Source organism: Somniosus microcephalus, chromosome 3 (genome assembly GCF_052327205.1).
Source record: "Somniosus microcephalus isolate GS21.2 chromosome 3, FLI_Smic_1.0, whole genome shotgun sequence".
Classification (NCBI taxonomy): Eukaryota; Metazoa; Chordata; class Chondrichthyes; order Squaliformes; family Somniosidae; genus Somniosus; species Somniosus microcephalus.
In genome coordinates this window covers 368,474,682-368,501,969 of record NC_140989.1, presented here as the reverse complement: position 1 = coordinate 368,501,969, position 27,288 = coordinate 368,474,682, and the positions used below count along the sequence as shown (strand labels likewise).

The 27,288-nt window shown below is 46.7% G+C and overlaps 1 protein-coding gene across 7 annotated transcripts in view; it reads left to right on the top strand.

Annotated features, from left to right (window-relative positions):
- LOC147122419 (LIM/homeobox protein Lhx8-like) overlaps window positions 1-21,521 on the top strand; it is a 51,436-nt gene extending 29,915 nt beyond the window's left edge. For 6 of the 7 annotated variants that reach the window (XM_085983565.1, XM_085983558.1, XM_085983560.1 and 3 more), the window contains 3 exons: window positions 8,229-8,324; window positions 14,469-14,652; window positions 21,029-21,521. In XM_085983565.1, coding sequence (XP_085839691.1) covers window positions 8,229-8,324; window positions 14,469-14,652; window positions 21,029-21,105 — 357 coding nt within the window. In that variant the 3' untranslated portion in view covers window positions 21,106-21,521. The remainder of the gene's footprint in view (window positions 1-8,228; window positions 8,325-14,468; window positions 14,653-21,028) is intronic. The other variant, XM_085983559.1, reaches the window with a different exon arrangement.
- The last annotated feature ends 5,767 nt before the right edge of the window (window positions 21,522-27,288 follow it).

Sequence of the window (27,288 nt, the reverse complement as noted above, 5' to 3'; positions counted from 1 at the left end):
GTTGAGTATCCACCAGCTTAGTGTGTGGTGAGCGAGCCCTGCAACTTGAGCACGGAGTGAAAAGTGAAGGCATTTACTCCCCAGTAGATCCAGCAAGGTTGGTGATTTGGGTTGTTTTGGGTTCTCAGTAAATTGGTTTTCATAGGTTAGTGACTGGTCAGTGGTGATGCCCAAGTTGAGCATCATGTTTCAGGAGTTGATTACTTAAGATGCTAAAAAAAAAAGAAAAGAAAGACTTGCATTTCCATATCGCCTTTCGCGACCACCGGACGTCCCAAAGTGCTTGACAACCAATGAAGTACTTTTTTTATTTGAAGTGTGGTCACTGTTGTAATGTAGGAAACGCGGCAGCCAATTTGTGCTCTGTAAGCTCCCATGAACAGCAATGTGATAATGACCAGATAATCTGTTTATGTTGATTGAGGGATAAATATTGGCCTCAGGACACTGGGGAGAACTCCCCTACTCTTCTCTGAAATAGTGCTGTGGGATCTCTTACGTCCACCTGAGAGAGAGCAGACGGGGCCTCGGTTTAACATCTGAAAGACGGCACCTCCAACAGTGCAGCACTCCCTCAGTACTGCCCTGGAGTGTTGGCTTATATTTTTGTGCTCAAGCCTCAAGTGGGACTTGAACCCACAAACTTCTGACTCTGCAGCGAGAGCGCTGCCAACTGAGCTACGGGCCGACACCATGATGGTGAATTCATGAGCGCCACTATTATTGTTCAAGTGAAAGATGCAGGAGACAGTCTTTGTGCTACTCTGTTGAAGACACCACTTCAGACTGTACGCTGACGCACGTTCCATATTGGTGAGTGAGGTTTCCACGGTGAAAGAGTTACTAGTTTGTGTAGCTGGTATGGGGGGAAAAAAAAAAACAGTGGAGCCTATTCAAGAAAGTAAGTGTGTGTGTCCTTTGAAAGGCAAAATGGGTGTTTCTGAGCTGACGCTGTGGGTTGGGACCAGTAAAGAAGAGAGAGAGCTTCCATTTATAAAGCGTATTTCATGAACTTGGGACGTCCCAAGGCACTTTACAGACTTTAAGTGCAGTCACTGTAATGTAGGGAATGCAGCAGCCAATTTGCGCACAGCAAGCTCAACAGCAATGAAATGATGAGGGATAAATATTGGCCATGACACTGGGGAGAGCTCCCCTGCTCTTCAAAATAGTGGTGTGGGATCTTTTTACACCCACCGAGATAGTATTATTAGGGGGATAGATAGAGTTCTCTGCAGCCAAAAGCGAGAGTCCCGAAGGCTGTGTTGCCTACCCGGTGCCAGGGTTAAGGACATCTCCTCTGGGCTGGAAAGAAACTTGCAGTGGGAGGGGGTGGATCCAGTTGTCGTGGTCCATGTTGGTACAAACAACGTAGATAGGACTAGGAAGCCGGTTCTGTTAAAGGAGTATGAACAGCTAGGGGTCAAATTAAAAAACAGAACCTCAAGGGTAATAATCTCTGGATTATTACCTGAGCCACGAGCGAATTTGGCTAGGACAAATAAAATTAGAGAGTTAAATGCGTGGCTCAAAGACTGGTGTGGGAGAAATGGGTTTTGCTTCCTGGGACACTGGCACCAGTATTAGGGCAGGAGGGAGCTGTTCCGTTGGGACGGGCTTCACTTGGCCAGGGCTGGGACTAGAGTCCTGGCGGATCATATAACTAGGGCTGTAGAGCGGGCTTTAAACTAACTAGTGGGGGGGAGGTTCCTAGAGAGCAAATAATAAAAATGACAACAGAGAAGGTCATAGACTTAGGTAGCAGTGGGGAAATTAAAAACCAGAGCGTGTCAGGAAGGGGCAGAAGGTATGGAGTAAAAGGTAAAGTAATAAAAAGGGCAAAAGCAGGAACTAAGTGTCACAAAACATATTTGAAAGTTCTCGATCTGAATGCACGTAGCATTCGTAACAAAATAGACGAGTTAATGGCACAAATAACTACATATGGGTATGATCTTGTGGCCATTACAGAACCATGGCTGCAGGGTGACAATGCCTGGGAATTAAACATACCAGGTTACTTAACGATCAGGAAGGACAGGCAGGCAGGAAGGGAGGGGAGGTGGGGTGGCTATGTTAATAAAGGAAGGAATCACTGTAATACAGAGAAATTATATTGGGTCAAAAGATCAGGATAATGAAACCGTTTGGGTGGAGGTAAGGAATAATAAGGGGGGAAAAAAACACTAGTGGGCGTAATCTATAGGCCTCTGAACAGTTGCAACTATGTTGGACGGAGTATCAATCAGGAAATAGTTAAGGCTTGTAATAAGGGAACATCTATAATTATGGGGGATTTTAACTATCATATTAATTGGACAAATCAAATTGGGCAGGCTGCCTTGAGGATGAGTTCATTGAGTGTATTAGGGATGGGTTTCTTGAGCAGTAACCGACCAGGGGGCAAGCAACCTTAGATCTGGTCCTGTGTAATGAGACAGGATTAATTAAAAATGTCCTAGTAAAGGATCCCCTTGGAATGAGTGACCATAACATGGTTGAATTCCATATTCAATTAGAGGGTGAGAAGGTTGGATCTCAAACAAGCGTGCTAAGCTTGAATAAAGGAGACTATGAAGGTATGAGAGCGGAATTGAGTAGAGTGGATTGGGAAAATAGATTAAAGGGTAAGACGATACATGGTCAGTGGTGTACATTCAAGGAGTTATTTTACAACTTCCAAAAAATATATATTCCACTGAGAAGAAAAGGGTGTAAAAGAAAAGACAGCCATCTGTGGCTAAGTAAAGAAATTAAGGATAGTATTCAACTAAAAACAAGGGCATATAAGGTAGCCAAATCTAGTGGGAGGATAGAGGATTGGGAAAACTTTAAAAGACAGCAAAAAATAACAACAAGATTGATTAAGAAAGGGAAGATAGATTATGAAGGTAAATTAGCAAAAAATATAAAAACCGATACTGTAGTAAGAGTTTTTATAGTTATATAAAAAGAAAAAGGGTGGCTAAAGTAAATGTTGGTCCCTTAGAGGATGAGACCGGGAAATTAATGGTGGGAAATATGGAGATGGCAAAAACACTATGAATATTTTGTATCAGTCTTTACAGTAGAGGACACTAAGAATATCCCAACACTGGACAAACAGGGGGCTATGGGGGGGGAGGAGCCAAACACGATCAAAATCACTAAGGAAGTGGTACTCGGTAAAATAATGGGACTCAAGGTGGATAAATCACCTGGACCTGATGGCTTACATCCTAGGGTCTTGAGGGAAGTGGCGGTAGGGATTGTGGATGCATTGGTAATTTTCCAAAACTCCCTGGACTCAGCAAAGGTCCCGGCAGACTGGAAAACTGCTAATGTAACACCCTTATTTAAAAAGGGCAGTAGACAGAAGGCTGGAAACTATAGACCGGTTAGCCTAACATCTGTGGTAGGTAAAATTTTGGAGTCCATTATTAAGGAGACAGTAACAGGACATTTGGATAATCATTTAATAGGACAAAGTCAGCATGGTTTTATGAAGGGGAAGTCATGTTTGACAAATTTGCTGGAGTTCTTTGAGGAAGTAACGTATAGGGTGGATAAAGGGGAACCAGTGGACGTAGTGTATTTAGACTTCCAAAAGGCATTTGACAAGGTGCCACACAAAAGATTATTGCTTAAGATAAAAAATCATGGGATTGGGGGTAATATTCTGGCATGGATAGAGGATTGGCTATCTAACAGAAGGCAGAGAGTTGGGATAAATGGTTCATTCTCAGACTGGCTATCAGCAACTAGTGGTGTTCCGCAGGGGTCAGTGCTGGGTCCCCAACTCTTCACAATCTATATTAACGATTTGAAGGAGGGAACCGAGTGTAACATATCAAAGTTTGCAGATGATACTAAGATGGGAGGGAAAGTAGTGAGGAGGACATTAAAAAAAACCTGCAAGGGGACATCGACAGGCTAAGTAAGTGGGCAGAGATTTGGCAGATGGAATACAATACTGGAAAGTGTGAGGTTATGCACTTTGGCAGGAAAAATCGTAGAGCAAGTTATTATCTTAATGGCAAGAAACTGGAAAGTACTGAAGTACAAAGGGATCTGGGGGTCCTGGTGCACGAAACTCAAAAGGTTAGTATGCAGGTGCAGCAAGTGATTAAGAAGGCCAATGGAATGTTGGCTTTCATTGCTAGGGGGATAGAATATAAAAATAGGGAGGTATTGCTTCAGTTGTACAAGGTATTGGTGAGACCGCACCTTGAATACTGCATACAGTTTTGGTGTCCATACTTACGAAAAGACATACTTGCTCTCGAGTCAGTACAAAGAAGGTTCACTCGGTTAATCCCGGTGATGAGGGGATGGACATATGAGGAGAGGTTGAGTAGATTGGGACTCTACTCATTGGAGTTCAGAAGAATGAGAGGTGATCTTATTGAAACATATAAGATTGTGAAGGGGTTGGATCGGGTGGATGCGGGGAGGATATTCCCGATGATGGGTGAAACTAGAACTAGGGGGCATAGTCTTAGAATAAGGGGCTGCTCTTTCAAAACTGAGATGAGGAGGAACTACTTCACTCAGAGGGTGGTAGGTCCATGGAATATGCTGCCCCAAAAAGCTGTAGAAGCTACATCATTACATAAATTTAAAACAGAAATAGACAGTTTCCTAGAAGTAAAGGGAATTAAGGGTTACGGGGAGCAGGCAGGAATTTGGACACGAGTCTAGGTTCGGATCGGACATGGCCCTGTGGGTATTGGAGCGGGCCCAGGGGCCGTGTAGCCTGATCCTGCTCCTATTTCGTGTGTCTAATTCTGTTAGATTCAGGAGATGGTTCTGTGATAGTGGATTGGCGGTTAGGATCAGATCAGCCATGATCTTATTAAATGGCGGAGCAGGCTCGAGGGGCCGATTGGCCTACTCCTGCTCCTATTTCTTATGTTCTTATGTTCTGTCCAAAGACGACCCCTCCAGCAGTGCAGCACTCACTCGATAGGCTAGTAGGGGGAAGACCACGCATCCAGTTTAAAAACTGACTTGAGGAGCAAGACCCTAATTGCTTTGGCCTTCAGGGAGGAGGTGATGATGCCAGAGGGGGGGGGGGGGGTGGGGGCGTGGGGCAAGAAAGGAACAAGGATTAATCTCAACAGAAACATAATTGTTAAAATAATGGGATTGAAGCAGGACAGAGCTCCAGACACAGTTGTATATTTTTTTTTAAGGTGGATTTTAAAAACAATAAATGGGCAAGGAAATTGGGGATTTATTTTTCTACTTGTTCTTTGGATCTGGGTGTCACTGGCAAGGCCAGCATTTATTGTCCATCCTTGGTTGCCCTGAGTTTGATATGACTGACTGACTGGCTTGCTCGGCCACTCGGAGAATTGGTGTGCTGTTACGAAACCGGTCATGTCCAACTCCGTGCAGTTCTAAGACTCTTGATTGAGGTGGTAGCTAGAGGATCCTTTTCTGTCATGTACCTGGATTTTCAGAAAGCCATTAAGCTTCTGTGGAAGAAATTGCACACTGGAGCTAAACGCATGGTTAGGAATCTAGTTGGGAGGCACAAGACAAGTGAGTTAGATAAAAGGGACGTTCTGTAGATTGGTGGACCGTGAGATGGTGTCCCAAGGATTAATTAGTGATTAGTGACATTTGATCTCGAGGGGCGGCGGGTATATCTAAGTGATACTGAACTAATATATGGACTGATCTCCTCCATATGATAAAAATAAGAGGCACTGGAGAAGGTGCAAAAAAGATTCACAAGTATGACGAGAAGGCTGAGGTGAGGGCTGACCTAATAAAGGCCTAAAATTATGAAGGGTTTGATGGGGTAGATGTTTCCACTTGTGAGGAGAGAACAAAACTAGGGGCCATAAATGTAAGATAGTCACTAAAGTCGAATGGGGAATTCAGGAGAAACTTCATTACTCAGAATGGTTAACTCGCTACCATGTGGAGTGGTTGAGGTAAATCAATTTAAGAGGAAGCTAGGTAAGTACCTGAGGGAGGAATGGATAGGTTATGTTGGGGTGAGAGGAAGAGGAAGGAGGGGGACTCGTATGGAGCATAAATGCTGGCATGGACCAGCTGGAACGAATGGCCTGTTCCTGTGCTGAACATCCTGTGTAATTGTGAAAGAGCAAAATAATTAAGCGGGCAGACTCACTGCCAGATGCAGGTGAACACGTGAAGTGTACATTTTGTACTCCTTCCTAATTCTAATGTCCAATCGGGATACACTAACCGGTGGGGTAGATATGACACTCAAAACCTGTTTTGGACCAGCAAGGTAATCGAGCCCTGATGGAATGTGAGAGGCTTATCACAAGAGGCACTTGATATAAAAGTGGTATTGCCATTATACAGGGCACTGGTCAAACCCCTCTCTCTATTATGTTTAGTTTTATTGTATCGGCACCCTATTCTTGGGAGAAAGTGGAAATTCATCACTATGCATAGAATAAAAGGACTGAACTGTGGTGAGACTGACGGAGGGGGGGGGGGAAAACTGGGTTGCGTTCCCGGAGATTAAAGGGTGATCTGATCAGGGGCTTGGCCAGGTACATTACCCCTGCTGGTAGGAGAATCCCCAACCAAGGGGACAGAATCTTGTGAGCTAAGCCAGTAAAAAATGAATCTGGAATATTTGTTTTGTACAGAGTGGAGGATGTGCTACGAATTGCCCAGAAGCCTATCGATGCTCTGTGAACTCTGACCACTAGTGCATCATTGCCAGCTGTGCCTTCAGCTGTCTAGGCCCTAAAATCTGGAATTCCCTCCCTAAGCCTTTGCTTTTTTTCTAAGATGCTCCTTAAAACCTACCTCTTGCCAAGCTTTTGGTCACCTGTTCTAATACCACCTCCTTTGAAACATAGAAACAGGCCATTCGGCCCCTCGAGCCTGCTCCGCCATTCAATGCGATCATGGCTGATCATCCAGATTCAGTACCCTGTCCCTGCCTTCTCCCCATATCCCTTGATCCCTTTAGCCTTAAGAAATACATCTAACTCCTTCTTGAATATATTTAATTAATTGGCCTCAACTGCTTTCTGTGGTAGAGAATTCCATAGGTTCACCACTCTCTGGGTGAAGAAATTCCTCCTCATCTCTGTCCTAAATGGCTTACCCCTTATCCTTAGACTGTGACCCCTGCCTCAGTTTCTATTATTGTTTGGTGATTGCTCCTGTGAAGTGCCTTGGGATGTTTCACTATGTTAAAGGCGCTGTATAAGTGGAAGTTGAGATAACTGGAGATTTCATTTTAAAAGCTCTGGGAATTGGGATTAAAAGGAGATAGGGCTTCTATGTCTAATTATAATGGAGCAGGCTCCATGTTTCAGATGAGACGTTCAACCGCGGCCCTGCCTGCCCCCCTCGGGTGAACGTGAAAGATCCAATGGCACTATATTTTGAAGAAGAGCAGATGAGAACCCCCCCCCCCCCCACTCCAATGTCCTGGCCAATACTCAACCCTCAACCAACGGGTCATTCACCAGATTCACCAGACTGATACCTGGGATGGCAGGAATGACTTATGAGGGGAGATTGGGTCAATTGGGCTTATACTTGCTGGAATTTAGAAGAATGAGAGGGGATCTCATTGAAACTTATAAAATTCTAACAGGACTAGACAGACTAGATGCAGGAAGGATGTTCCCGATGGCCCGGGAGTCCAGAACCAGGGGTCACAGTCTAAGGATAAGGGGTAAGTCATTTAGGACCAAGATGAGGAATTTCTTCACCCAGAGAGTGGTGAACCTGTGGAATTCTCTACCACAGAAGGCAGTGGAGGCCAATTCATTAAATATATTCAAGAAGGAGTTTGAGATATTTCTTAAGGCTAAAGGGATATGGGGAGAAAGCAGGGACAGGGTACTGAGTTTGGACGATCAGCCATGATCTCATTGAATGGCAGAGCAGGCTCGAGGGGCTAAATGGGAGCTTGCTGTGTGCAAATTGGCTGCTGCATTTCATACATTACAACAGTGATTGCACTTAAAATAATTAAGTGCTTTGGGGCGTCTTGCGGCCGTGAATGATGCTATATAAATGCAAGATCTCTATGAAGCTGGACGCCTACTGATGCAAATTAAAAGCTAAATTCATGTGTAACATTTTTTAAGTTTGGGAGGGAAATATTACATTGGCACAAGCGGGATCTTCTTGGACTGAAGACTCTACTTTGCCAAATAGATTTAAAATTGGGCAGCTATGCAATGTTAATTACTAGGAAACTTGTCTAACAACATGCAATTAATTTTGTGTTTCAGATAATGCAAGCACAGTTTTCGCAAGACAACAATCCAGATGCACAAACACTCCAGAAACTTGCAGACAGAACTGGTTTAAGCAGACGTGTTATACAGGTGAGACCATTTCGAAGATTACTTGTTCAGTTCAGAATGATCTCATGCCAGATGGTCAGAGTAGCCAGTTTTCAACTAAGCTGGACCTTCACTGGATTCCCTGATACCCACACGTGAGTTTGATTGACTTAGCGCCCCCCCCCCCCCCCCCCCCCCCCCCAGTGCCAGCTGTAGGTCAGTGGGTAGCATTTTCTCATCTGAGCCAGAAGGTCGTAGGTTCGAGTCCCACTCCGGGGACTTGAGCACGTAATTCAGGCTGACACTCCAGTGCAGTGCTGAGGAGTGCTGCATTGTCGGTGGTACTGTCTCTTTTTGATGAGATATTAAACCGAGGCCCCGTCTGCTCTCTCTGATGAATGTAAAAGATTCCATGGTAGTATTTTGAAGAGCAGTAGAGTTCTCCCTGGGGCCAATATTTATCCCTCAACCAACATCACTAAAATCAGATTATCTGGTCATTATCACATTGCTGTTTGTGGGAGCTTGCTGTACACACATTGGCTGCTGTTTTCTACATTGCAACATTGATTATATTACTTAATTGGCTGTGCAACACTTGGGGACTTCAAGGTTGTGAAAGGTGCTATATAAATCATAGAATTGTTACAGCATATAGAAGGCCATTCGACCCATTGTGCCCATGCCAGCTGTCCAGGAGCATTTCAGTTAGTCCCCCCCCCCTTTCCCTGCAGATGTTTTTCTTTCAAGTACTTATCCAATTCCCTTTTGAAAGCTGCGATTGAGTCTACCTCCACCACCCTTTCAGGCAGTGCACTCCAGATCCTAACCACTCGCTGCATAAAAAAGTTTTTCCTCATGTCGCCTTTGGATTTTCTGCCAATCACCTTAAATCTGTGTCCTCTGGTTCTCCACCCTTCTGCCAATGGGAACAGTTTCTCTCTATCTACTCTGTCTAGACCCCTCATGATTTTGAACACCTCTATCAAATCTCTTCTCAACCTTCTCTGCTCCAAGGAGAACAACCCCAGCTTCTCCAGTCTATCCAGGTAACTGAAGTCCCTCATTCCAGGAATCATTCTTGTAAATCTTTTCTGCACCCTCTCTAAAACCTTCACATCCTTCCTAAAGTGTGGTGCCCAGAATTGGACACAATGCTCCAGTTGTGGCCGAACCAATGTTTTATACAGGTTCATCATAATTTCCACACTTTTGTACTCTCTCCCTCTATTTATGAAGCTCAGGATCCCGTGTGTTTTTAACCGCTTTCTCAACCTGCCCTGCCATCTTCCAACGATTTGTGCACATATACCCCCAGGTCTCTCTGTTCATGCACCCACTTTATAATTGTACCCTTTAGTTTATATTGCATCTCCTCGATCTTCCCACCAAACTGTATCACTTTGCATTTTTCTGCGTTAAACTTCATCTGTCACGTGTCTGCCCATTCCACCAGCCTGTCTATGTCCACTTGAAGTCTATCGCTATATTTCTGAGTTTTGTGTCATCTGCAAATTTTGAAATTGTGCCCTGTACACTCAAATCCAAATCATTAATGTATATCAAGAAAAGCAGCGGTCCTAGTACCGACCACTGGGGAACACCACTGTATACCCTCCTCCAGTCCGAAAAACAACCGTTCACAACTACTGTTTCCTGTCATTTAGCCAATTTTGTATCCATGCTGCCACTGTCCCTTTTATTCCATGGGCTTCAACTTTGCTGGTAACCTATTATGTGGCACTTTGTCGAACGCCTTTTGGAAACCCATGTACGCTATGTCAACCGCATTGCCCTCATCAACCTTCTGTTACCTCATCAAAAAACTCGATCAAGTTGGTTAAACACGACTTGCCTTTAACAAATCCGTGGTGACTTCCTTTAATTAATCCACACTTGTCCAAGTGACTTTAATTTTGTCCCAGATTATTGTTTCTAAAAGCTTCCCCACTACCGAGGTTAAACTGACTGGCCTGTAGTTGCTGGGTTTATCCTTACACCCTTTTTTGTGAACAATGGTGTAACATTTGCAATTCTCCAGCCCTCTGGATCCACCCCCATATCTGAGGAGGATTGGAAGATTATGGCCCGTACCTCTGCAATTCCACCTTTACTTCCCTCAGCGTCCTAGGATGCATCCCATCCAGTCCTGGTGGCTTATTTAAGTACAGCCAGGCTTTCTAGTACCTCTATCAATTTTTATCGCATCCAATATCTCAACTACCTCTTTCACTGACTTTGGCAGCATCATCTTTGGCAAAGACAGATGCAAAGTACTCATTTAGTACCTCAGCCATACCCTCTGCCTCCAAGTGTCGGTCTCCTTTTTGGTCCATAATCAGCCCCACCTCTCCTCTCTTGCTACCTGTTTACTATTTACAGGAAACTCTCGTTTAAACGGCACCTAAATATCCGGAATTCTCTTAACTGGCAAAATTCATACACCGAAAACAACACTTCAATAACCGGCAATGTTGCTGAGTCCGAGTCTCCCGCAGTGGCCGAGTTAGTCAGTGGGGGTAGTTCTCCAAACTGCCACTACTCGGCTTCTTGGCACTGTCGGAAGTCCGAACCCCTCAATAACAGGAGTCTGACTCTTTGTTTAAAAATAGCCTCGGAGATAACCCTCTCTGTCACCCGGAATTTTTAATCAACCGGCACCATCCCGGTCCCGTCGGTGCCGGATACCAGAGTTTCCTGTATATGCCTATAGAAGACTTTTGGATTCCTTTTTGTTAGCTGCCAGTCTATTCTCATACCCTTTCTTTGTCACGCTTATTTCCTTTTTCACTTCCCCTCTGAACTTTCTGTATTCTCAACCTAACATCTGTCATACACCCCTTTTTTCTGCTTTTATCTTACTTTCCTATCTCCTTTGTCATCCAGGGAGCTCTGGCTTTGGTTGCCCTACCTTTTATTGACTTGGATAGAGAACTGGTTTGCAGACAGAAAGCAAAGAGTTGGAATAAACGGGTCTTTTTCCGAGTGGCAGGCAGTGACTAGTGGGATACCGCAGGGATCGGTCCTTGGACCCCAGCTATTCACAATCTATATTAATGATCTAGACAAGGGAACTAGATGTAATATCTCCAAATTTGCAGACGACACAAAGCTGGGTGGGCGTGTGTGCTGTGAGGAGGATGCCGAGAAACGCCAGGATGACTTGGACAGGTTGGGTGATTGGGCAGCAGCACGGCAGATGCAGTATAACGTGGATAAATGTGAGGTTATCCACTTTGGTGGCAAAAACAGGAAGGCAGATTATTATCTGAATGGCAATAGATTGGGAGAAGGGGAAGTGCAACGAGACCTGGGTGTCCTTGTGCACCAGTTGCTGAAGGTAAGCATGCAGGTGCAGCAGGCAGTTAAGGCAAATGGTAAGTTGGCCTTCGTAGCGAGAGGGTTCGAGTACAGGAACAAGGATGTCTTGCTGCAGTTGTACAGGGCCTTGGTGAGACCACACCTTGAGTATTGTGTGCAGTTTTGGTCGCCCTATCTGAGGAAGGATGTTCTTGCCATGGAAGGAGTTCAGCGAAGATTCACCAGGCTGATACCTGTGATGACAGGAATGATGTAGGAGGAGAGATTGTGTCGATTGGGCTTATACTCGCTGGAGTTTAGAAGAATGAGAGGGGATCTCATTGAAACTTATAAAATTCTGACAGGACTGGACAGACTAGATGCAGGAAGGATGTTCCCGATGGTCGGGGAGTCCAGAACCAGGGGTCACAGTCTAAGGATAAGGGGTAAGCCATTTAGGACAGAGATGAGGAGGAATTTCTTCACCCAGAGAGTGGTGAACCTGTGGAATTCTCTACCACAGAAGGCAGTAGAGGCCAATTCATTAAATATATTCAAGGAGGAGTTGGATATATTTCTTAAGGCTAAAGGGATCAAGGGATATGGGGAGAAAGCCGGGACCAGGTACTGAATTTGAATGATCAGCCATGATTGCATTGTATGGCGGAGCAGGCTCGAGGGGCTGAATGGCCTCCTGCTCCTATCTTCTATGTTTCTATGTTTTCCCCCTTGTGGGAATGTACCTCGACTGTATCCGAACCATTTCCTCTTTAAAGGCAGCCCATTGTTCAGTTAGTTTTGCCTGCCAATCTTTGATTCCAATTTACCTGGGCCAGGTCTGTTCTCAACCCACTGAAATTGGTCCTCCTCCAATTAAGTATTTTGACTCTAGATTGCTCTGTCCTTTTCCATAGCTAACCTAAACCTTATGATACTATGATCGCTGTTCCCTAAATGGTCCCCTACTAAAACTTGATCCACCTCATTCCCCAGGACCAGATGCAGCAATGCCTCCTTCCTCATTGGGCCAGAAACTTACTTATCAAGAAAGTTCTCCTGAACACACTTCAGAAATTCTTCCTCTTCTCTACCCTTTACGCTATTACTAACCCAGTCTATATTAGGATAATTGAAGTCTCCCATTATCACGACTCTATAGTTCTTGCACCTCCTCATAAATTCCCTGCAAATTTACTCCTTTATATCCTTCCCACTAGTTGGTGGCCTATAGAATACACCTAGTAGTGGAATGGCATCTCTATTGTTTCTGGACTCAAACCAAATAAATGCTGTCCCTGACCCCTCCAGGACATACTCTCTCACCAGCACTGTAATATTCTCCTTAATCAATACTGCCACCCCACCTCCTTTCTTTCCTTCCCTATCTTTCCTGAACACCGTATATCCAGGAATATTTAGTACCCAATCCTGCCCTTTTTTGAGACGGGTCTCTGTTATCGCCATGACATCATATTCCTATGTGACTATTTGCGCCTGCAGCTCATCAACCTTATTAACCACGCTTCGTGCATTCACACACGTTCTGTAAACCGGTCTTAGACCTTGGATAAATGCAAGTTCTTAAACCTCCCCTCCCCCACCCCGATCAATATTTTGGTCGCCCTTCCTAAATTTCTTTTGTTTTTCCCATTTTTCTTTCCCCGTGCACCTCTGTGAAGCACCTTGATGCTTTTCTGTCAGAAGTGCTATATAAGTGACAGTAGTCGTGCTTTATATACACACCTAGCAATGTGTTCAGCTAACAACTGAGGGATTTGGTGACCTTATCTGCAAATGTGTTGGGTTTGCTTCTTGCTGGTTACGATCTCCTCTGAATCGCTCTGACTAATAGCTCTCCATGTACTGTGCTCGCTGACCTATGTTGGCTTCTGGTCCAGCATTTTTAAAATTCTCATTTTGTTTTCAAATGCTCGTCTCTCCTCTATCTCTCTAACCTCCCTTTGCGATCTCTGCGCTCCTCCAATTCTGGCCTCTTGCACATCCCTGATTTTAATCGCTCCACCATTGGCGGCCGTGCCTTCAGCTGCCTGGGCCCTAAGCTCTGGAATTCCCTCCCTAAACCTCTCCGCCTCTCTCTCCTCCTTTAAGACGCTCCTTAAAATCTCCCTCTTTGACCCAGCTTTTGGTCGCCTGCCCTAATATCTCCTCATGTGGCTCGGTGTCAAATTTTGTCTGATTTACGCTCCTGTGAAGTGACTTGGGACATTTTACTATGTTAAAGGTGCTATATAAATGCAAGTTGTTGAATGAATTAATAGGTGGCTTGCACTGGGATAGTAGCATTACAACATCCAGCACGAGGAACCTTGTGCCCCCTACTTGTAATTTCTCATCTGAAATCAGTGCAACTTCACTCTCGCTACAATTACTTTGCATTACCCCCCTGACACATGGTGAAATGAAGGTTTTTGATACAGTACAGGGGGAGAAACTGTTTCCACTGGCAGTAGGGTTGGTAAACAAAGGGCACATTTTAAGATTTTTAGCTAAAGTACCAGACTGGAGATGAGCATTTTTTTTTTTTTTAATGTTTTTTACGCAGCGAGTTGTTGTGATCTGGAATGCGCTGCCTGAAAGGGCGGTGGAAGCAGATTCAATAGTAACTTTCAAAAGGGAATTGGAGAAATACTAAATTTTGAAGCGGTATGGGGGAAGGAGCAGGGGCGTGGGACTAATTGGAGAGCGCTTTTCAAAGAGCCGGCACGATGGGCCGAATGGCCTCCTTCACTGCAAGATTAATTGATGTCTAACAGTGTGTTTTTGTTTGATTCTAGCCAGTCCTGAAGTGACTCGATTGTGATATCTCTAGTGTAGTTTTGCAAGCACTATATATTGTTTTCTAAATTGGCAAAATGATGTTTACAGGTTTGGTTTCAGAACTGTAGAGCGCGTCATAAAAAGCACGTGAGTCCGAATCACCTGTCGACTACCCCCGAGACGTCGGCACAACGGGCACGAGTCTCATCACCAATGCTAGATGAAATAACCTACTCTGCGTATGTAGCACCGGATGGACAGATGTTGACTGCCTTACACACCTACATGGAAAGTAAGTTCACCAAGTAATGGAGTGTGATTAGACTTGGCTCTGCTTTACCAGTGTTTTAGGGCCTAGTGTTGGCCGTGGCTCAGTGGGTAGTGATGGGGCTCTTGCCTGAGTCAGATGGTCGTGGGTTCAAGTCCCGCTCCAGAGACTTGAGCTCATAATCCAACCTGACACTTGTAATGTGGAGCAGAGGGTGCGCCGCACTGTCGGGGGAGGGAGGGTGGTGGTACAGGGTGCGCTGTGGGGGAGGGGCAGCGGTACAGAGGGTGCGCCATGTGGGGGGGCAGTACAGAGGGTGCGCCATGTGGGGGGGCGGTGGTACAGAGGGTGCGCCATGTGGGGGGGCGGCGGTACGGAGGGTGCACTGTGGGGGAGGGGCGGTACGGAGGGTGCGCTGTGGGGGGGGCGGTACGGAGGGTGCGCTGTGGGGGGGCGGTACGGAGGGTGCGCTGTGGGGGGGGGCGGTACGGAGCGTGCGCTGTGGGGGGGGGCGGTACGGAGGGTGCGCTGTGGGGGGGGGCGGTACGGAGGGTGCGCTGTGGGGGGGGGCGGTACGGAGCGTGCGCTGTGGGGGGGGCGGTACGGAGGGTGCGCTGTAGGGGAGGGGCGGTACAGAGGATGCGCCGTGGGGGAGTGGCGGTACGGAGGGTGCGCTGTGGGGGAGGGGCAGCACTGGGGATGTGCTGTCTGCACTAATTTGACTGTCCTGGCCAAGTTTATCCTTTAACCACCATCATTAAAAATGGCCATTATCACATTGTTTGTGGGAGCTTGCTGTGTGAAAATTGGCTGCTGTTTCCTACATTGCAACGCTGACTACACTTGGGGGAAAAAGTGCTTAATTGGCTGTAAAGGGTTTTGGGACATCCTAAGGTTGTGTAAGGTGCCATATGAATGCAAGTTCTCTTTCAAGTGTCCCAACAAATCTTGTTCTTGAAACCAGAATATTTTTGTGGGAGAAATGGTATACCAGAGTTCTTCATTTTGTCCAGCTTTCAATGCTTGCAAGTTACCAGGTATGGTCGGGTAGTGGTTATGTTATAGTACTAATAATAATAGAGGCTGTGAATTCAAATCTTGCCACAGCAGTTTGAGAATTTGAATTTGGGCTTTAATTAGAAGAAAGCTGGTATCTGTAGAAATATCCATGAAACTGTTGATCACCAATGTCCATTAGCGAGGGAAATATGTTCTTTCCCATTCCTATGTGACTTCAGTCCCGCACCAATGTGGTTGACTTTTAACTGTCCTCTGATATGGCCCAGCAAACCACTGAATTGTACCAAAATTGCTACCAGCAGTTCACAAAAGCCCACCACCAACTTCTCTGAGCAACTAGGAATGGGCAATAAATGCTGGCCTTGCTAACTATACTCATGTGGTGAAGGTGCTCCCATTGGGTAGGGAGTTCCAGGATTTTGATCCAGCGATGATTAAGGGACGACCGATGTACGTCCAAGTCAGGGTGGTGTGAGACTTGGAGGGGAACTTGTCCTTCTAGGTGTTCAAGGTCGCAGTTTTGGGAGGTGCAGTCAAAGAAGCCTTGGCGAGTTGTTGCACTGCATCCTTGTAGATGGTACACACTGCTGCCACGGTGCGCCGGTGGAGGAGGAGGAAGTAGATGTCTAAAAGGTGTTCAGTAACGAGTTAAGCGCATCCCACGTCTGACTCGTCTTTTTTTTGAAGGTATTGGGCAAGGTGGCCAGTGTACTTTGTTTTAAGTGAGAGAGAAAGAGGTCTTTTATAGATTGGAGGATATGATTGAACTCCTTTTGAGAGTTTGTGCTTCATGACCATACTCCTCCCAAGGATCTTAATGTATTCTACCATAAATTTAACAATCTGTATTTCTATAGCTCATTTGACTTAGTAAAACATCCCAAGGCGCTTCACTGCCAAAGAAATATTTCATAGAAACATAGAAGATAGGAGCAGGAGTAGGCCATTCGGCCCCTTGAGCCTGTTCCACCATTTAATGAGATCATGGCTGATCATCCAAATTCAGTACCCGGTCCCTGCCTTCTCCCCATATCCCTTGATCCCTTTAGCCTTAAGAAATATATCTAACTCCTTCTTGAATATATTTAATGAATTGGCCTCAACTGCCTTCTGTGGTAGAGAATTCCACAGGTTCACCACTCTCTCTGGGTGAAGAAATTCCTCCTCATCTCTGTCCTAAATTGCTTACCCCTTATCCTTAGACTGTGACCCCTGGTTCTGGACTCCCCTGCCATCGGGAACATCCTTCCTGCATCTAGTCTGTCTAGTCCTGTTGGAATGTTATAAGTTTCAATGAGATCCCCTCTCATTCTCCTAAACTCCAGCGCGTATAAGCCCAATCTCTCCATGGCAAGAACATCCTTCCTCCGATAAGGCAACCAAAACTGCACACAATACTCAAGATGTGGTCTCACCAAGCCATGCGAGGAGATAGAAGGGCAGGTGTCAAGTAGGTTTTAAGAGAGTCTTAAAGGAGGAAAGAGAGGTTTAGGGAGGGAATGCCAGAGCTTGGGGCCCAGGCAGCTGAAGGCACGGCCACCAACGGTGGAGCAGTTTAAAATCAGGGATGCACAAGAAGCCAAAATTGGAGGAGCCCAGAGATCTGAGAGGGTTGTGGGGCTGGAGGAGATTAGTGAGATGGGGAGGGGGAAGAGGCCATGGAGGGATTTGAAAACCAGGATGAGAATTTTTAAATCGAGGTGTTTCTTAACTTGCCTTAATTGGGAGCCAATGTAGGTCAGCGAGCACCAGGGTGATGGGTGAACGGGACTTGGTGCGAGTTTGGACACTGGCAGCAGTTTTGGATGGCTTCAAGTTTAGAGGGTGAAAGATGGAAAGCTGGCTAGGAGTGTGTTGGAATAGTCCGGTCTAGAGATAACAAAGGCATGGATGAGTGTTTCAGCAGCGGATGAGCTGAGGCAGGGGTGGAGATGGGTGATGTTGGAGGTGGAAATAGGTGGTCTTGAAGGCCCAGATATATGGTCGGAAGCGCCTCCCTGCGTCAACTATGACACCAACCCTAGTTTATCTGATTAGAGTGTATTGGAAGATTTTAGTGTATTTCAGTCCCCTCAATGTTACTTCGTTGTAACTGGAAATGGTGCGAGTTAATTAGTCTATTACGGAGTTGGTTTATCTTGGGTGTGCTTCAACATTCTTGAATGGGTGTGGTATTGCCAATAATTATAATACGGCTTCATCTCTTACAAAACATGAATAATTCTTGTAACAGACAATTTGGCTTATAAAAATAATAAGGGCTGAAAGGAGGAGTGTGCAAAAAAAAAAAAACAAAAAAAAAAGTTTCATAACCTCTCAAGGTTTTTGTTAAAACTCTGGTCATGTGTGCGAATTCTGAGGATTAAATGTTTTGTTTTCTTGTTGTGATTCCTAGCGAGCTCCTGTCCTCGCACAAGGGAGTAGGCTATCCAGCCCTTTGTGTTCTGCCATTCAATTAGATCGACGGGACAGGCTTGAGGGGCTGAGTGGCCGACTCCTGTGGCAGGTTGAGACATGATGCAATTGGAATGTAGCGAAATATTTTGCTTCCCAAACTACAGGTCTGGTGAGTTGTGGTTTGGGAATTGCCAGTAAGTGTTGCAAAACCAGCATTATGTTGCAAGCTTTCTTGTCAAGTGAAAGAAAATACTTTTTTTCTAATCTTATTAGTCATATTATTATGGACCTGATGGCCTACATTCTGGGGTTTTATGAGGTGACTACAGAGATAGTGGATGCATTGGTTGTGATCTTCCAAAATTCCCTAGATTTTAGAATGGTCCCTGCGATTGGAAGGTAGCGAACATCACCCTGCTATTCAAGAAAGGAGGGAGAGAGAAAACGGTCACTACAGGCCAGTTAGCCTGACTACAGTAGTAGGGAAAATGCTGGAATCTATTGGGGGTGTGGCAGAGTTAACACTGATTTATGAAAGGGGAAATAGTGTTTGACAAATTAGTTTTTTGTGGTTGTAACTGGCAGGGTAGATAAAGGGAACCAGTGGATGTAATGTATTTGAATTTTCAAAAATCATTTGATAAGGTGCCATATGAGGGTAATATTACACAAAATTAGGGCTTATGGGATTGGGGGTAATATATTGGCATGGATTGAGGATTGGTTAACGGACAGAAAACAGAGTTGGAATAAACGGGTCATTTTCGGGTTGGCAGGCAGTAACAAGTGAAGTGCCGCAAGGATCAGTGCTTGGGCCTCAGCTATTTACAATCTATATCCAAGTTTGCTGACTATACAAAGCTAGGTGGAAAGTAAGCTGAGAGAAGGACACCGAGCCTGCAAAGGGGCATGGACAGGTTAAGTGAGTGGGCAAGAACTTGAGATGGAGCATAATATGGTGAAATGTGAGGTTAGTTGCTGGTAGGAAAAATAGAATGTTTTTAATGGTGAGAAACTGGGAAATGGTGTCCATGTACATAAATCACAATTAACATGTGGGTATAGCCAGCAATTGGGGAAAGCAAAAGGTATGTTGGCCTTTATTACAATTATTAAAGGGATTGGAGTACAAGAGTAAAGAAGTCTTACTGCAATTCTATAAGGCTTTGGTGAGACCACATCTGGAGTAGTGTGTGCAGGTTTGGTCTCAACCAAGGAAGGCCATCCTTGCTTTAGAGGGAGCGCAGCAAAGGATAACTAGACTGATTCCCTGGATGGGGCAATTGTCCTGAGGAGAGAGTGAGCAGGCTAGGCCTATATTCACGAGAGTTTTAGAAGAATGAGATGATATCACAAATATAAAAATCTTAAGGGGGCTTGACTGGGTAGATGCTGGGAAGATTTTTCCGCTGGCTAGGGAGTCGAGAACAGCCTCTGAATTTATGGGTCGGCCATTTAGGACTGAGGTGAGGCATTTCTTCACAATCTTTGGAATTCTCTACCCCAGAGGGCAGTGGAGGCTGTCGTTGAGTATATTCAAGAGAAAGATTGATTTGATTTTTGGATACTGAGGGAATCTAGGGATATGGGGAATAGTGCAGGAAAGTGGAGTTGAGGTAAAAGATAAGCATAAGGATAACTTTCCGAACAATCTGATCCAGAATTCCAAACATTCCACAGTGTTCTCCCAATCCTGGGCTACCTTTGGTGCCCGATGGAAGTCCCATCATTCGCACACTTTTCAGGCCAAGGATCTGCATTGAAAATGATTGGGAGCCTGTCTGACCCTTCCACCTCTGAACCACGTGCATCCAGCCATGATCCTATTGAATGGTGGAGCAGGCTCGAAGGGCTGAATGGCCTACTCCTATTTCTTATGTTCTAATAACTGTCATTTAAAGAAAGAAGACTTGCATTTCAATAGTGCCTTTCATGACCTCCGGATGTCCCAATTACAGCCAATTAAGTACTTTTAAAGTGTAGTCACTGTTGTAATGTAGGAAACCAAGCATCCAATTTGCACACAGCAAACTCCCACAAACAACAATGGGATAATGGCCAGATAATCTGTTTATTGCGATGGTTGAGGGATAAATATTGACCAGGATACTGGGGCGAACTCCCCTGCTCTTCGGTGACTGCCATGGGATCTTTTACATCCACCTGAGAGCAAACGGGGCCTCAGTAACATCTCATGGGAAAGATTGCCTCTCCGACCGTGCAACGCTCCCTCAGTGCTGCCCCTCCGACAGTGCGGCCCTCCGACAGTGCGGCACTCCCTCAGTACTGCCCCTCCGACAGTGCGGCACTCCCTCAGTACTGCCCCTCCGACAGTGCGGCACTCCCTCAGTACTGCCCCTCCGACAGTGCGGCGCTCCCTCAGTACTGCCCCTCCGACAGTGCGGCGCTCCCTCAGTACTGCCCCTCCGACAGTGCGGCGCTCCCTCAGTACTGATCCTCCGACAATGCAACGCTCCCTCATACTGCACTGGGAGTGCCAGCCTAGATTTTGTGCCCCGTCTCTGGCACAGGACTTGAACCCACAACCTTCTGACCCAGGAGTGAGCGCTACCCACTGAGCCACGGCTGACTCTTATAAATTAGCAACAACCTGCTTCCACAGCACCTCCCAAACCCGCGACCTCCTCCCCACCTAGAAGGACAAGGGCAGCAGGCGAATGGGAACACCATCTCCTCCAAGTCGCGCACCATCCTGACTTGGAAATATATTGCCGTTCCTTCATCGTTGGGTCCAAATCCTGGAACTCCCTCCCTTAGTAGTTATGAAAGCATCTTCACCACATGGACTGCAGCAGCTCAAGAAGGTGGCTCACCACCACCTTAAGGGGCAATTGGGGATGGGCGATAAATGCCGGCCTTGCCAGCAATTGTCAATTTGCCTAAGTTTAGTATTGGTGCTTGTAAATTTTTTTTATTGATTAATATTATTGGAACCTAATCTCTCTCTCTTTATCCCGTTCAGCTCATTCACCAACATCACTGGGACTCCAACCTCTTCCATCTCGTGCAATGACTCAGCTTCCCATTGGCCATGCTTGATTTCCCTTCAGCAATTCATTTTGTTGAATATTCAGGTTGGAAGATGAATGCAAAGTGCGTTAATCTACTGCATTTCAGCCCACTTGATAGAGTGCTGCAGATGAGGAACGTCCCTTCCCAAGTTTTTTCCTATTTATTGGCGTTTAGTGGAGCACTTTGATCGATTTAAATTCTTCTTTTGGTTACAAATGTGCCAAATGTTTACAATCTTGACTGTAGTGTAAATGTTACGCTAGTTTATATTGGTAAGTTATTGTTGTAGAATGTATTGAGTGTTTGCAAACCCTATCTGTGTGTTTTATACAGTTAACTTGATTCTTTGTGTAAGAAGCCCTGTTATCGCGCCATTCCATAGTTTCTGTTGCACCAATGTTGGATTTTGGACTATAAAAGAAAATAAATGTTTGCTACTGATGCTTATGGCTCAATCTTTATCAGTGATGACTTGCGTTGTACAGATTCTGCTTGTATCCTGAATGTCCCCTGGTTGGAATGGCCGTTGTGTGCCACGGGCCACACTTTCTTTTTTAAATTTCATTGCGCATGTGGTTTGTTGCTTTAATGAGCTAACTTGACTCAATGTGACCCACGTGTGTTTGTTTGCTGGCTGGTTAGATGACTGAAGCATATTCTGTAGTAAAATGCAAGTAACCGCCATGAATTAAGTAGAACGTACAGCACAGAAGCCGATGTTTCTGCTCCATACGACCTGCCTCCCACCCCCTCTTCATCTCACCCTATCGGCATAACCTATTCCTTTCCCCCTCATATTTATCCAGCTTCCCCCTAAGTGCATCTGTGCTATTCGCCTCCACTACTCCTTGTGGTCGCGGGTTAAAAGGTTTCTCCTGAATACCGGATTGGATTTATTGATAACTATCTTGTATTAATTTTTATTTATTTGTATGTAATTTTGGAAAAGGTATTTTAAGCACTGTTTGGAGAGTTGTCAGCACTTGCATGAATTGTCATTGGTGTGTGCACTGTTTGCCTTGGTTCATCCAATTGGAGAAAGCCCTTCATTCTGCTTCAGATGATCTGAAACTCCCTTGCCCTCCAATGGACAACACTAAACTCCAGCCCCATGAGAAACAGTTTAAGCTCGCTCGTCTCTTCCCATCTCTGTAACCTCCTCCAGCTCTATAACCCTCAGATCTCTGCACTCCTCCAATTCTGACCTCTTGCACATCAGCGATTTTCATCGCTCCACTATTTGCAGCCGTACCTTCAGCAACATAGGCCCTAAGCTCTAGAATTAACCCCCCCCCCCCCCCCCCCCCCCGCCTCCCTCCTTAAGATGCTCCTTTAAAACCTACACCTCTCCACCTGTTCTAATATCACCTATTGTGGCTCAGTTTCAAATGTTGTTAATGCTCCTGTGGAAAGTCACATTGAGGGCACTGTATAAATGCAAGTTATTTTCAGACTGGTTCAAAGTGCAAGGCTTATTTTCCCCATTTGGCAATTCCCATTCTGGTTTTCAACACCATGATGATCTCTCTCTCTTGAATGAAAAAGGTAAGCATTTCAATTTTACTGCAGTCTCAACCTACCACTTCACTGTGAATAATATATCAATCTAAATATCTCTCATTCTACCTGAAGTGATGGATCTCAAGTTGCAGCTGAGATTGGGAAGAGGTGGGTTAGGAAGAGGACAGAGACCCTGAACCAAGATGTCTCGAGTGACTTGACAAAAGACAAACTTGCATTCATATAGCGCCTTTCACAACTTCAGGATGGCTAAAGAATGGAAAGTTAAAACTAGTCTGAGCAACCGACAGCATAATTTCAGGGTCCGGAGATTTTTTTCCCCACAGAAATAAAAAGACTTGCACCATTCACGACCTCGGCATATTCCAAAGCACTTCACAGCCAATGCAGGAGGTATTGGGACAAGGGACAAAGCTTGGTCTGAGGAGGGGAAGAGAGGTGGATAGGGAAGCGCTTGGACCCTAGGCAGCTAAAGGCATAGCTGCCCAGGGTGGAGGGATGTGCTAGAGACCGGAATTGGAGGAGTGCAGTGATCTTTGAGCATTGGAGGAGGTTAGAGCTCAGTAGATGGTGGTGGGGGTTGGGTTGTGGCCATGAAGGGATGAGAATTGTAAAAAAAAAAAAAAATCACAGCGTTTTGTCAGACTGGGAACTAATGTAGGTCATCGAGCATAGGAGGTGATGGGTGAATGGGACTTGGTGTGAGTTAGGACACGGGGCAGTGAGCACAGGGGGTGAGGGGTGAACGGGACTGGGTGTGAGTTAGGACACGGGGTGGTGAGCACAGGGGGTGATGGGCGAACGGGACTGGGTGTGAGTTAGGACACGGGGGTGGTGAGCACAGGGGGTGATGGGCGAACGGGACTGGGTGTGAGTTAGGACACGGGGCAGTGAGCACAGGGGGTGAGGGGTGAACGGGACTGGGTGTGAGTTAGGACACGGGGTGGTGAGCACAGGGGGTGATGGGTGAACGGGACTGGGTGCGAGTTGGGACACGGGGCAGGGGGTGATGGGTGAACGGGACTGGGTGTGAGTTAGGACACGGGGCAGCAGAGTTCGGGATGAGCTCCAGTTTACGGAGGGTGGACGATGGGAGGCCGGCCAGTAGAGCGTTGGAATAGCGGAGTCTGAAAGTAACCAGCACCCATGAGAAAACTACACCCAAAAAAAAAAGTTTGTGATGAATGAATGCGTCTGCCAGGTCATCTAATCCTGGCTTCTTTTAGGTGGGCTGGCTTGTGCTGACTTACCTTCCCTATTCTGTACCCACAGCCCCTCTCCCTGCTGCCCCCCCCCCCCCCCCCCTGCAGATTTGGACAGCTGCAGTCGTCAATGCTATGAATGTTCCATGCCTCTGCTGCACCTATACTGGCCCAGACTTGCATCATAGGCTCATTTTTAGAGGAGCCACAGTGATGGATTGTTTTGGCACATTCTGCGGTCATGTTAAACGTGTTTCGAACCTTGGTTAGACCACACTTTGTGTACTGTACATCGTTCTGCTCTCCATATCACAAAAATGATAGAGGCACCGGGGAAGGTGTAAAAAAATTTACACGGATGATACCAGAGCACTGAAGTTATACCTATCGGGAAAGATTGAACAGGCTGGGGCTTTTTAAAATAAATAAATAAATAAATAAATAAAAATAAAAGGCTGAAGGGTGACCTGACTCAGGCCTTTCAAATTATGCAGGGGTTCAAGAGGATAGACGTAGAGAAAATATTTCTGCCTGTGGGGGAATCCAAAACTCTCGGTCGTAAATATCTGATCCAATAGGGAATTCAGGAGAAACGACTTTACCCCTGGTGTGCTGAGAACGTGGAACTTATTACTAGGAGTAATTCATGAAAATAGCATAGGTGCGTTTAAGGGGAAGCTCGATAAGTACGAGGGAGAAAGGAATAGGAGGATATGTTGATGGGGTGGCATGAAGAGGGGTGGGAGGAGGCTGGTGTGGAGCACTGGCATAGATCCTTTGGGCTGAATGGCCTGTTTCTGTGCTGTATATTCTATGTGGGCTACTCTGCCATAGTCCAACTTCAAAACTAGTCAGCAAAAAAAATTAAAATGGGCCGCATGTTCAAAATTGCCATTGGAGCAATCCCACAGGAGTTGATGGTGCTTAAGGTAGATTGCTGTGTTCGTGCTGGGGATATACTGAGCTGTGGTTCAAGAGGTAGTACTCTTTCTTCTGAGTCTGAAGGTTGTCCCACTCCAGAGACTGAGTACAGATACCAGACCGACAGTCCCAGTGCAGATACCAGACCGACAGTCCCAGTGCAGATACCAGACCGACACTCCCAGTACAGATACCAGACCGACACTCCCAGTGCAGATACCAGACCGACACTCCCAGTACAGATACCAGACCGACAGTCCCAGTACAGATACCAGACCGACAGTCCCAGTGCAGATACCAGACCGACACTCCCAGTACAGATACCAGACCGACACTCCCAGTACAGATACCAGACCGACACTCCCAGTGCAGATACCAGACCGACACTCCCAGTACAGATACCAGACCGACAGTCCCAGTGCAGATACCAGACCGACACTCCCAGTGCAGATACCAGACCGACAGTCCCAGTGCAGATACCAGACCGACACTCCCAGTGCAGATACCAGACCGACAGTCCCAGTGCAGATACCAGACCGACACTCCCAGTGCAGATACCAGACCGACACTCCCAGTGCAGATACCAGACCGACAGTCCCAGTGCAGATACCAGACCGACACTCCCAGTGCAGATACCAGACCGACAGTCCCAGTGCAGATACCAGACCGACACTCCCAGTACAGATACCAGACCGACAGTCCCAGTACAGATACCAGACCGACAGTCCCAGTACAGATACCAGACCGACAGTCCCAGTACAGATACCAGACCGACAGTCCCAGTGCAGATACCAGACCGACACTCCCAGTGCAGATACCAGACCGACAGTCCCAGTACAGATACCAGACCGACAGTCCCAGTGCAGATACCAGACCGACACTCCCAGTACAGATACCAGACCGACAGTCCCAGTGCAGATACCAGACCGACAGTCCCAGTGCAGATACCAGACCGACACTCCCAGTGCAGATACCAGACCGACAGTCCCAGTGCAGATACCAGACCGACAGTCCCAGTGCAGATACCAGACCGACACTCCCAGTACAGATACCAGACCGACACTCCCAGTGCAGATACCAGACCGACAGTCCCAGTACAGATACCAGACCGACAGTCCCAGTACAGATACCAGACCGACACTCCCAGTACAGATACCAGACCGACAGTCCCAGTACAGATACCAGACCGACAGTCCCAGTACAGATACCAGACCAACACTCCCAGTACAGATACCAGACCGACACTCCCAGTACAGATACCAGACCGACAGTCCCAGTGCAGATACCAGACCGACAGTCCCAGTACAGATACCAGACCGACAGTCCCAGTACAGATACCAGACCGACACTCCCAGTGCAGATACCAGACCGACACTCCCAGTGCAGATACCAGACCGACACTCCCAGTGCAGATACCAGACCGACACTCCCAGTACAGATACCAGACCGACACTCCCAGTGCAGATACCAGACCGACACTCCCAGTGCAGATACCAGACCGACACTCCCAGTACAGATACCAGACCGACAGTCCCAGTGCAGATACCAGACCGACACTCCCAGTGCAGATACCAGACCGACACTCCCAGTACAGATACCAGACCGACAGTCCCAGTGCAGATACCAGACCGACAGTCCCAGTGCAGATACCAGACCGACAGTCCCAGTGCAGATACCAGACCGACAGTCCCAGTGCAGATACCAGACCGACACTCCCAGTACAGATACCAGACCGACAGTCCCAGTGCAGATACCAGACCGACACTCCCAGTACAGATACCAGACCGACACTCCCAGTACAGATACCAGACCGACAGTCCCAGTGCAGATACCAGACCGACAGTCCCAGTGCAGATACCAGACCGACAGTCCCAGTGCAGATACCAGACCGACACTCCCAGTACAGATACCAGACCGACAGTCCCAGTGCAGATACCAGACCGACAGTCCCAGTACAGATACCAGACCGACAGTCCCAGTGCAGATACCAGACCGACAGTCCCAGTGCAGATACCAGACCGACACTCCCAGTACAGATACCAGACCGACAGTCCCAGTACAGATACCAGACCGACAGTCCCAGTGCAGATACCAGACCGACACTCCCAGTACAGATACCAGACCGACAGTCCCAGTGCAGATACCAGACCGACACTCCCAGTACAGATACCAGACCGACACTCCCAGTGCAGATACCAGACCGACACTCCCAGTACAGATACCAGACCGACACTCCCAGTGCAGATACCAGACCGACACTCCCAGTGCAGATACCAGACCGACACTCCCAGTGCAGATACCAGACCGACAGTCCCAGTGCAGATACCAGACCGACCGTCCCAGTGCAGATACCAGACCGACAGTCCCAGTGCAGATACCAGACCAACCGTCCCAGTGCAGATACCAGACCGACAGTCCCAGTGCAGATACCAGACCCACAGTCCCAGTGCAGATACCAGACCGACACTCCCAGTACAGATACCAGACCGACAGTCCCAGTGCAGATACCAGACCGACACTCCCAGTGCAGATACCAGACCGACACTCCCAGTACAGAACTGAGGGG